The sequence below is a fragment of the Pelmatolapia mariae genome, linkage group LG13 (assembly GCF_036321145.2).
Source record: "Pelmatolapia mariae isolate MD_Pm_ZW linkage group LG13, Pm_UMD_F_2, whole genome shotgun sequence".
NCBI classification, from domain to species: domain Eukaryota; kingdom Metazoa; phylum Chordata; class Actinopteri; order Cichliformes; family Cichlidae; genus Pelmatolapia; species Pelmatolapia mariae.
Genome location: NC_086238.1, coordinates 13,062,311 through 13,074,624, shown reverse-complemented (window position 1 = coordinate 13,074,624; position 12,314 = coordinate 13,062,311). Strand labels below are relative to the sequence as shown.

The window sequence follows — 12,314 nt, the reverse complement described above, 5'->3', positions numbered from 1 at the left end:
ACATTCTCAGTGGGGAGAAAAAAAAAGTGAGAGAGAGGGGGAAAAGAAAAATGCGCGCCGGGGCATGAGTCGAGTGCTTCTCTCTGCTCAATTTTGACACAGTTCAACACATTTCATCCACTTGGAAACTCCAGGTTATCCCCCGACGTTATGGGCGTACCTACACGTTTTTTCATCACAAAGGAGTAAGGTGAGGGACGGGGTCACACAGCTCCATAAATACTTGGTGTGGCTGAGACTTCGGATGGACCCTGGAGGCGTAAATACTGCTGCTGGAGGAAGCTCGCACACAGGAGAGGAGCGGCGATTTTTCTGCAAGCTGATACCTCATTTGTAGAAGGGCAGACTGCTAAAAGCCTCCTCAGTTACCACCGTGAAAGTTGTGGTGCCTCTGGCTAATATGGAAAGTCTATGATTCCGTGTTGGCACAGCTATAGCATAAATTGTTGCGCTTTTTTCTCTCCCTTCACTGAGTGCGATGTAGTTCACCTTCACATCTCAAAGTGAGCTGATTTGTCAAGATGACAGCGCTTACACCTTTGAACCGTGCCGTACTTGGACTTGCGTGGAGCTGTTTGAGTTTCCTGTCGTGCGTGCATTGCGGTTTAAGTGACAATCATGTGCACTCCAGTTTTATTTACAGGCGGTTGCGCAATCACGAGCGCAGGGAGATACAGAGAGAGATCCTCTCCATCCTGGGCTTGCCTCACCGTCCCAGGCCCTTCTCTCCCGGGAAGCAGGCGTCCTCCGCGCCGCTGTTCATGCTCGACCTGTACAACGCCATGGCCGTGGATGAGGAGGAGGGCGTGCAGGAGAGCGCAGGGAAGAGCTTTAGTGCCAAGGCTCAAGGGCACTCTAGGAAAAGTTACTACAACCCCCAGCATGCCGGCTACTCCCGCGTGGCACAGCCTTACCGAGCGGCCCCTCTCGTAGGCCACAGCCCCGCACTCACCACAGCGCAAGACACCAACTTTCTCAATGATGCCGACATGGTTATGAGTTTTGTCAATTTGGGTAAGTGTCATTAAGACGGGATCAATATCCACACGTGCTATTAAATCAATATATACATCGGGATTATGTGCAGGTGGTTCTTGGTTATCACGGACACTGAAAGACATTGACTTATTCATCTTTCACTCGATTTCTATTTCCTCGACAGAGATAAGTGAGGAGTTTTAAACTTTTTACTTCTCTTATTATAGATGACATCAAGGCAAATCTTAAAACACCAACATAAGCTGAACGAGCCTGCTTTTTGGGATGCAAAATATTACCAGTTATTTCTGGAAAATAACCGGACACACGTACAATATTTTTTAAGAAACCTGTGCAACCTCTCATACAAAAACTTGCCGAGGAGCAAATTCAAGATTTATAATTTTTGAAAAGACATTTGTGCAACTAAATGTAAAAATTTAAAGTTCGTCGTTAGACATCAGTCATTCTCAGAGTACCGAGGGGTTGCCACAGACTCCTGTTAAATATTTTGTATTTAACACAATCGAGCTGAACGTTTTGACCCATCAATTTGTGCTGCTTTCTATTTTTTTCTTAAGTCGCTTTTATGTATAATGCTTGTGTTTGTTCGGTAGCTGCGACCCTTAACCCAGCAGTTCACAGCGACTTATCAGATGACTGTCTGACCTTGAGAAAATTGGCCTAAATTATTTCCTGTTGTTAAAAGAGGGTGATACTGACTGATACTCATATTTGAGGTTCTGTCACTAAGAGAAACCACAAGCCCCTTTCATAATATTTGTGCTATTTGTAGCATTTATTGTTCTATCATGAGATTAAAAATATTCGCAATGCCACTCGGAATATTAATCAAACTATTACACAGTCCTGCAGAACTGAATAATTAAAAACAAATCCCTGTAACATATCATCTACAAAGTTTCACTCTTTTATTCTTTAAGGATTGTATTTTCCAAAATACAAAGTAAAACATGTTAAAGCGAATTTGTGGAGACTTGCTTGTAACATTATTCCCTCACCTTGGTCTCAGCCCATCTGTTTCCACTTACCGCTACACCAGGGCATGTACACTGTCAGGCTTGAAGGCTCTGCTCTCATTCTGGAGACTGTCAGTGGAGTGTTCAATGGGGCTCTGTCTTTATTACAGTACACTCAAATATAGCTACTGACCTCAACTGTTTTAAAATGTCTATGTGGCATTTTATGCGGTTTAATATGCTTACTCTAGTATCAATAAGAAGCCAGCTATTCAAACATCCAAACACACAAGACAGCATAAAAAAGGGGGTCTTTTATTAATGAAACATCAGTCATTTGATAATTTCATTACAGCCCAGTTAGAACCAGCTGAATAAAACTGATATCTTACATTTTTATTTAATATTTTGCTATTTCAAAGGTAAATGCTCTGTGTTCTCAGTGGCACTTCTGTTTCAGATTACCACCCGTGGCTAATATAATGGAACACGCTCAGTGGGTAAAAGTCAGAGCTGACCTCTGACCTGTTTGTGCTAAGTAACGGCAGGCGTTCCCTCTCGATAAAATATCAGGGAAATGCACTGCATGATATCACCGTGGATGTCAGAACATCCGCTGACCTCAGCCACATGCCACTTCTCTGCTACCAGGTGGAGGTGAGAGATGGCCGAGGTCACTTTGTCAGCATGTCCCTAATGTAGGTACACTGGAGCTCTTTGATGCTGAAATTGAGGATTTATATTTATATAAAATCAGATGCTTCCCCTTAGAAAAAAAAATAGAAGCTGTGCATATCTTCCACTTGTCTCCATATAGGTATAAAACAAATCCACCGATTTAAAAAAAGACAAGCCTTAAAAAGTAATCTTATATTATCTGTTATATTAGAAATATTTTACTTTCAAGCTTAAGGGTTAGCCAATTTTTATGAAGCCTAGCAGAGGTCAGAATGAGGTCAGAAAAGAGGTCAGAGTAGACACTCATGTGATGCTGAAGAATCCTGTCTGCTCTTTTTCTCACTTGAGGAGCAGACGAAAGTGTCTTTAATTGAAATCAGCCTGTTTTTCTTAACTGACAGCCCATTCATCATGGCCAGAGAATGCAGTTAGGCACACAGTAGAGGGCCTGTCTGGGAACTGCTACCTGTATTGAGTTGACTGATTTAATGAACTGGAAAGTGCTTTTGTTGGTAGTCAAAATGTTTGGATTGGACCTTGAATGCGAAAGAAGATGTGATAAATTACACTTTTTTCCTGCGCATTGATGCTGGCACATTTTCTCCTTTAAACAGCTTAAGAAGCAGTTCAGGAGGTGAACTCATACATTTATATATATTTTTTTATTAACTTTTCTTCCTGGTAGAAATCTACTTTGTCATAAAATATTTTCTTTTCCAGTGGAGAAAGATAAAGATTTTTCTCACCAACGAAGACACTACAAGGAGTTCCGTTTTGATCTGACTCAAATACCGGACGGGGAGGCGGTGACTGCAGCTGAGTTTAGGATCTATAAGGACCGTAGTCATGCCCGCTATGACAATATTACCCTGAAGGTGACCATATATCAAGTCATCAAAGAGTATCAAAACAAGTAAGTGCCAGACCAACCACAACTATGTATTAAATGTGCATATTAAATGTGATTGTACCTCTGTGCATTCGCCCAAGTCCTGAACTGTTTAACTGGGTAATCTCTAAATAATTTCTGATATTTTTATTACATAACGATAGCTTAAACTGTCCAGCAATGTGTAACTAAAATGCTTTACCTCAACCAGTTGGTGTTTACTGCTTTAGTAAACTCATGAAAGTGTTCTTTTTTACTAATGCTGCTACTTGCATTTAACTAAAATGTCCCAGCACTTCTTGGATTACAGTTTAAAGGACTTACTGCTTCATTTTATGGGTATAAAATTATTGTAGATAAACAAAGGGGAAAAATGAGTCATAAAGTGAGTCAGTCTTTTAAAAAAAAAGAACAAAGACAAAGGACCTATGTTAAGTTTGTTCTCAGTTATTTAAAGGTTTAGTGAAATGTAAAACAGGCTGGAAGCTTCTTCCTTGTAGTGAAAAAGCAGAATGAAGTAGCCGCTACTGCAAAAAGTGAGAACTATTTAAAACTATTTGCATCTCGATTTGTATCTTATTTCGTAATGGCCATTGTCTGTCGGGGGTTGAAACTTTCCACTTGCAAAGCACATCCTCCCATGTCAAACTCTGCTCTCCTTCATTCGCACCATGTCTGCCTTACAAATATAGTTCATGGATAAAGAGAACTCCATTAGCAAGTTGGCCACTTATGAAGCTTGGAAGGTCCGTCAGTTATCACTCGTCTTGTGTTGCCTGCCAAGCTGGCTGTGTCCCAGATGAAACCACAAGGACCCGTATCGGGGGGGGGGGGGGGGGGGGGGGGGGGGTTGGAGGCTCCCTAGGGTGCTCCCGTGGTCACTGTTATGCCCGCCACCTGCCTGTCTTAACAATATTCCGGAAGTTTAAAGCAAGACATAGCTGAATACACAAGGGTGCACTTAAAAGTGGGCCCACATTTGCTTGCCAAAAATGTGTGTGGGTGATTGAAGGGAAGATATGGCCCTCCGGGGCTTTGAAAAGGTCCAAGTCAATGGACTCTGCCATCTTAAAGGGGAAGAATGCTCAGTTCATGTTTTCACACATGCTTTCATGGAGAATAGTGTATTTGAATTGGTGCTCACAAACAGGTACAAGTCTTTCACAGTGACTGAAATCTTAGAGAACAGTTTTCTTGATTTTTCTGTCATCATAAAAGCTTAAATGCAGTTACAGTATGAGTAGGGTTCATTTGTAAAGCCATACAGATTCTTTTGTGTTTGCCTCCAGCGCGTTAGGCAGAATGCTGCTTATAGACACAGACGAGTTTCAGCCTGTGCCCTTAATGTTGTTTTATATACTACACAAGTTGCTGGAGGTCTGACCCCCTTTTAAACCATATCCTCTTCACCTTGTACGTTGGAAGCGGGTGAAGTTGTGCCACAAACCTCTACTAAGTTTCTACAAAATGCTGATTATATAAATACTCATGATTGCCAGTGGTTCTCATTTGGCCCATTCAACAAAATCAGTTTAGCACAGATTGAACAGGTTGTGGTCTCTGTAGCAAATTAAAACCATTTTGTTAGGGTATTTTAGGGGTTTAAGAGACCGACCATACACATTAATATAAAGCTTAGAAAATCAAATCCCACTAAAAAAAATTGTTTCCTGTCCACATGTTCTGCCATTTACTTAAAATAATAAAAGTTAAGTAAAAGCAATGGCCAGTGATAGAGAAAATGTGTTAAATAGTGCATGAGAATAACACTGTATATAAGATGCTGGTATTGGGGAAGTCTGTGGAGTCTGTAACCAGAATACACTTTATGTATGTATTTGAGGACTAATAAGTTCTTTGAACTTTAAGTTGTTTTTTTAATTTATAACATTAGCACAAATTATTTTGCTATTTTAAACTTGCAGGGTTTATGTTTACTTGCTAGTGTCTTCACTGAGTTAATGAAACACAGAAACAAAAGCAACTATGTGAAAATGCTCTACTTTGTTGTCAAATGTATACTTAAAGTCAGAGTACTTGTAGTTTCAGACAACTACACACCTATCTCAGAGTCACACCTGCTCTGGTACTGAACTTTACTGCTGAACATGAATTCCTAATGGAAAATATTGACTTGTGAACATAGTTTGTTAAACACAGAGCAGTCTGAAAAGTTACCACTCAGCTTTGGTGTTCACTCACATTCTCTGTGGAACAGTACATCTAGTGACCCCAGATTAAAATGTAGGATAAACATTTGCACTCTTGGATACAGCTACAAACCTATACCTACGCAGGCTAAATTATCACAGGAAATAAGCTAAAAGCTACAAAAGTCAAAAAGGAAGTTTAGAAGTATGTCATGCATAAAGATTATGCTTGATTTTTATTACACCTGCAATAAAGACATAAATGGTTCCTGAAGGACTGACGGAAAATCTTGGTTGTCTCTGACCAGCATCAGGCAACCACAAAAACCTAACAGGCTCTGCTTTATCTGATCTGCAACTTGAAAGGAATCCAATGCAAATTAGGAAGTAGGGCTTTTTTTCAACTTTGAGTTGATTGAGGCCTTATGTCAAGCTTATGTTAAAAAACAGCAAAAGAAAAACAGCTGATATGCATGATTCATAGCTCCTGAAAGTTCTGAAGTACTGGCAAACCCTGTACCCCACGACTCTGCTATTTATTACTAGTGAAAGGTTTTTCCAACAAAAGCACCGCTTTCTTTTCAGGTCCAGCACACAGCAATGAGTTTAACACTCTTACAGACCAAATCAGCACATTTCAGTACTAAGATAAATGTTCGATTTCTTCTTTTTTTTTTTTTTAGTTTTTATTCATTATCAGGAAAAGCATAAAAACATAACAAATCAGACAAACAAGAGAAAGAAAAAAAACAACCCCAAAAGAAATCACAAAAATTAAAATCATTATATATCTTTGTAAATACACATATGGGGGGAAAAAAGAATGAAAATGTTCGATTTCTAAAGGAGGGAGGGAGGAGTTGCCACAGAGTTTGGAATAAAGTACTCAGTCATGATAAGATTCAGTCTACATATTCTAGAAAATAATGCCAAGTACATGTGCACTCACCAGCCACTTTATTTTCTCAGACATTTTGGTCCATATTGATATGATTACACAGGTGATGCAGATTTGTCAGCTGAACATCTATGATGCCAATCTTTCATTCCATCGCATCCCAGAGGTGCCCTGTTGGATTAAGATCTGGTGTCTCTGAAGGCAATTTGAGTACAGTGAACTCATTGTCATGTTCAAGAAACGAGTTTTAAACAGTCTGAGCTCTGTGACATGGTCCTTTATCCTGTTGGAAGCAGCTATCAGAAGATTCAATTCAATTAGGTTCAGTTCACTTTAATTCAGGTTTAGTGCCAAATCACATCGACAGTCACCCCAGGGTGCTTTATGCCAGGGTAAATATCCTACAGCAAAATCAGACAATCTCCTATAAGCAAGCACTTTGTGAGGGTGGGAATAAAAAACTCCTTTTTCATAGGAAGAAACTGAAGAAACTGTCATGACCAGTTGGAGGGTAAGGGGGAAAGGGAAAATAAAAAGAGAGTATAGACAGAAAGCTGGATACATTGAGGCCATAAAGGGATGAACATGGTCAGCAACAATATTCAGGTAGGCTGCAGATACTAGGTGGGATGGATCCATTATTTCATGTTGTTTAGGCCAAATTCTGACCTTACCTAATATTTTCACAATTTTCTGTTGTCCAATTTTTTGCATGCAGACAAGTTCTTTTCTCTTTAGTTTGGTTTTTAAGAAATGGTTATTTGAGTTGCATTTGTGTTTATGGCCATTCTTTTCTGATCTCAGTCACTTAAATCGCCTTTCTTCCCCATTCTGATTCGGTTTGAATTTCAGCAGGTTGTCTTAACCATGACTACAGGTCTGAATTCTCTCAGTTGCTGCCATGTGACTGTCTGATTAGACAGTTGTGTTAACAAGCAGCTGAATGGATGTGCCTAACAAAGTAGCCAGTGATAAATGCACCAGCTGTTTTTGCTCATTTTAACTGTAGCTTATTTAGTGCAGATGTTCATGACATTGTTTTCATTGACTTTTTAGAGATGCAGAGACGTTCTTACTTGACTCCAAAAAGGTCCAGGCATCGGATGGAGGCTGGCTAGTGTTTGACATAACAGCTACCAGTAACCACTGGGTGATGAATCCACAGCAGAACCTGGGCCTGCAACTCTGTGTGGAAACTGTAGATGGCAAGTGGAGTTCAGTTTTTCTTTCCATTACTTTTTTTTCTCTTGTAATCACTTTAGATTTATTTTAAACTCCTAGACTTTTAAAAGGTCAACTTCACCTTTCAAGACAATCCACAATATCTGCATTTGATTTTACAAAAATGTTTTATGTGACATCAGGTCAAATGTCTGGCAGTGTTTGGATTATGATTATTTATCACCAATTCCCATCAATTAATTGCCATAAATCAAAAAATTAAGATGAGCTGACCTGGTTTTTGTATTTGTACTTACTCTGAAAGCAGTCATAAATATCTAAAACTACCCACTGAGTTTAAATGTTGTTGTAAAAGTTTTATTTACCTTTTTATTTTTTTAAAGGACGAAGTATAAACATAAAATCTGCCGGAATCATCGGGAGGAACGGGCCCCAGTCCAAACAGCCGTTCCTGGTTGCTTTCTTCAAGGCCAGCGGGGTGTTGCTTCGCTCAGTCAGAGCTGCTGGTGGGAAAAAAAAGAACCACAATCGCAATAAATTGAATAATCAACAACAATCCTCAAAGGCACCAAAAACTGGAGGTAAGTGGGCTTAAAATGCAGCTTAGATGCTAAAATATGTTTTTGTGAATACTTTCTTTTACCCTACACACAAAGTCTTTTAATAATCTGTTTCACTACATCCTTTGTTCCTGTTGCTGACCTGTTCAGCAGACTGTCTGTCCGTGCTTGTCAGATTAAAAATTATTGGTCTGTATTTCCACAATCACTTGGCAGCACTCGCCAGAGGATGACGTTTTTTAAAAATATTTTATTACCTTGCATGTTCCTTTCTTTATGGTTTCAACCTCAAAACTAACCTTACATTTTATCCCTGTTACTGGCAAGATTCCTAATTAGTGAGTCAGTATTGTTAGTTTTATGTTTGTCTTTGCTTCCATATTGTGAAATGTGAGCTTGACAGCCACGAGGAGGCAGTTGTAATCATAGTTCTGCTGTTCTTTGTTCTTCTTCTCAAAGTATTTTCTTGATTTCTTTCTTTGGAAACAAATTTGTTTATAAGTGGCTACACATGTCATTGATCATTTCGATAAATAATCCAGCACATTGATTAATGCTTATTATCCACCAATTACCATTATAAATGAAAGGTATTTTACTTCAACTTTCATTTTTGGGTGTATTAATAATTCTCTGAAGCATCTGTTAACTCCAAAAGCAATACATTCGTAACAGCATCTTGTAGTAAGTAAAAAGAAAATATTTCCTGTCATAAAAAAGTACTATTATTTTTCAGATTATAACACCAGTGAACAGAAGCAAGCCTGTAAGAAGCATGAGCTTTATGTCAGCTTTCGGGACTTGGGTTGGCAGGTAAAACACAAATATTTTACATCTCTTACAATGAAAAAATTGTTAGGTAATCACACAAAAATGACTAATTTAGTCAAATTATGAGATTATCAATCACCTATACTAAATGTCTTCTTTTTCTAAAGGATTGGATCATTGCACCGGAGGGCTATGCTGCTTTTTACTGTGATGGCGAGTGCTCGTTTCCACTCAACGCACACATGAATGCAACAAATCATGCTATTGTGCAAACGCTGGTAAGCATTCTTTAGAGTGTATCCCGCATGCGCGTTGCAGTAAAATCGCGCTATAAGCTAATAACGTTCTTACCATTTGTAACTCTCTGCTGTTGCACCTCTTTAAACTCTACTTTATGCTCTCATTTATAGGTCCACTTAATGTTTCCTGACAATGTGCCAAAACCATGCTGCGCCCCAACCAAGCTCAACGCAATATCAGTACTTTACTTTGATGACAGCTCAAATGTTATCCTGAAGAAATATAGAAATATGGTAGTTAGGTCTTGTGGGTGCCATTAACGGGCGAGGCCAATTTTAATTTATGCAGTCTGGCATGGGAATTGCTGGAGGTGTGATGTCATGTTCAGTATTATGTATATAGAGTTTTATTAATTTATTTTCCTTTTTTAAAAAAAATAGCACTGAATATTTTGATATTTAAATGGTTAGGACAAAATACTGATTTTACTTTACAACAGTTATCATTTAACTTCTGTGTCCGTTGGCATATACTTTGTATTGGTTAGGACTGTATATCTTTTATGAGAAAACTGTTCACTGGAGTCACTATGATCGCTTCCTCTTCTGTTGTTTTCTTTTCTCCTTTTTTTCTATACATAGTGCGCTACAAACGCTATAAACACTGTATTTCAATGTTAAGTTCTTAATGAGTTCATTCCCAGTTCAGAACGGTAATCGTTCATGACAGACGCATACAGAATAATGTCCCGCGATACTGTAACACAAGCACATTTTATTAACAAGGGGGATCTCCATATTATGCTATTAACACTAACGTCTCAACTTCAACAGGCTCTTGGAAATATTTCAAATTAAATCGGATCACAGGATTAAAATAACACACTGAGCGTTCTCTAATATAAACCAAACTGCCCAAAGCTGTTTTCAAGCTGTCACCGTCTTTCAGCGTTGATACTGTTTCACCTTTTTCAAGCCAGTTTTTTTTCTCTGGTGTTCTCAGAAGGGGAATATGTCAGTCTGGAATGAAACGCTTATAATGTTGAGTGTTAGCTTATTTTTTAACAATGTTTATCTCTTACATAAACACTGTTTCTCATTTCTCTGTGGACTTTGTCATAGTTACATCTTTGCGCCGCACATATTCGATCTCATGTTTGGAAAGTAGTGTATCTTAAGAGTGCTGTGTATTTAATAAATGTACCACTTGAAAGCTCTTATCTTTTGCTCGGCTTTTATTGACTTCACAGCTTTTCTTTCTTCATTTATCACGCACAGCTATAAATCTGTAAGAAGGGAAAAAATCCCTGGTGAAATAAATGCATTATTTATTGGTTTTTTTTTTTTTTTTTTTTTTTTTGTCGTTGTTTTTCTTTTAGGTATTTCTATTTGGAATTCTGTGGATGTTTTACTCACTGATGCCAGACTACCGTCTCAGATTTATCAATGTTTGACAAGTATGATATAAACTAGAAGTACACCCACAGAACCTGATGACGTGCTCTTAGGGAGCGGTAATGCTAAGTAGTACGATGCTACCAGCAAGGCAATGCTGTGACCTCCGATACGAGCCCAAAAGGGTGATTATCATGAGAATGACAGCAGAGAAAAGCAACGTTTTCCAGATTATGGTGGAAAGTTCCCATCAACCATATTATTTATGTGACATGCTTGATACACATATACTTACCAGCATGCTGTAAATTCACATTTTGTCATTGCCCATCTGCTCCGAGCTAAGATTCAACCTTGGAAACAAAATGGAAACTATAAACAAAACCGAGTGAGTGTTGGTGCACTCATCCATGGATAAGCAGGACTTCCCAAAAAGTGCGAGGGAATGTGCTTTTTCCAAAAAAGTACTATGGTTACGCAGAACTCTTCAATGGTCTTGGAAATGCAGGGATTAGGTTAAGGATTAATATTTATTTGCACAACTGTGTTGACCCTCACTGAACACAGGATATGTACTGTTGCACTTTCCCCCTCCACCCTCCCTGTTTTATAACATTTTTTCTGACATGGCAGAACATTGAGTGACTGTATTTCACTTAATTAAAAGCAGTGGCTGGCCTGCCCAGATGTTATGTGGGCTCCATCTAAAAGGAGTGTTGACATTCAGTGAATAGAAGAGGCCACCTGCTAACTTAACTCTTGGCTTGAGGGGTGATTTGCATTCCTGTGGCCTGTTGCCTGGCATGATTACTCCTAGCACTTAACAATCCCATCTACTGTTTAATATGATGGATTCTTTCCAATTCAGCTACATTTCTTCCTTGTCTCTAACGCAGGAGCTGCTATGAATGAGCTTCTATTTAGGTTCTCCAAAATGACACAACCCTCCTCAACAGTAACCTCTTGACCACATGAAAGGGTAACAATTGCCATACTCGGGGCGGATTAATATAGTGGCCCCTTTTCCTCAGAGACCCCCGCGGTCATAAGCAGCCAGCAGTGAGTCAGAGGTGCCTTGACATTTATCAGATCCGCACTTGTAGTGGCCACTTCTGAAAAAGGTCACAACCTCTGGTAGTTTACTTTTCCTGAATGGTTGCTTGTGAATTATTCATGCATCGTGCACTCGGTTTATAGTATATGTCACAACATGCTGTTGGCTTTACATAAACATAGTTGCATAATGTTGAGATGTGTTTCCATGTGCTGATATTTTTTTTCTACCACAAACATGTTTATCCTCTTTACCTGATTAAGAAAACAGAGGTATCCATGTCAGCAGCTGTTAAGAACATGTTCTTTTATTCAGCAAACAGGATATATTTATTAAGGAGACATCATCTTGAAGCTCCTACCTGACTGGGCCAAAAGTCGCAAGTGCTTGAGGATTCAGGTCATTTTAATGTAAACGAATCCACCACCACAGGAAATGCTTTGACCCATGCTGAAAAACAAATACAAAAAGCTGCTATAACGTGCCATTAATCTTGTCAGACCACAAACAGAGGTGGCCACTTAGAGATGACAAAATTAG

General features: G+C 39.0%; 1 protein-coding gene across 1 annotated transcript; it reads left to right on the top strand.

Annotated features, from left to right (window-relative positions):
• The first annotated feature begins 87 nt into the window (after window positions 1-87).
• bmp5 (bone morphogenetic protein 5) lies at window positions 88-10,505 on the top strand. Its single transcript, XM_063490882.1, has 7 exons — window positions 88-1,014; window positions 3,357-3,549; window positions 7,630-7,778; window positions 8,139-8,336; window positions 9,052-9,128; window positions 9,254-9,364; window positions 9,497-10,505. Exons 1-7 carry the CDS (start codon window positions 522-524, stop codon window positions 9,644-9,646), a joined length of 1,371 nt encoding a protein of 456 aa, XP_063346952.1. The 5' UTR covers window positions 88-521; the 3' UTR covers window positions 9,647-10,505.
• The last annotated feature ends 1,809 nt before the right edge of the window (window positions 10,506-12,314 follow it).

Bases quoted from the DNA above. Each gene is read 5' to 3' on its own strand.
- bmp5 (XM_063490882.1), top strand. From the start codon at position 522: ATGACAGCGCTTACACCTTTGAACCGTGCCGTACTTGGACTTGCGTGG. The intron at 1,015-3,356 runs GTAAGTGTCATT...TTTCTTTTCCAG, and splicing joins TATGAGTTTTGTCAATTTGG to TGGAGAAAGATAAAGATTTT. The intron at 9,365-9,496 runs GTAAGCATTCTT...TCTCATTTATAG, and splicing joins ATGCTATTGTGCAAACGCTG to GTCCACTTAATGTTTCCTGA.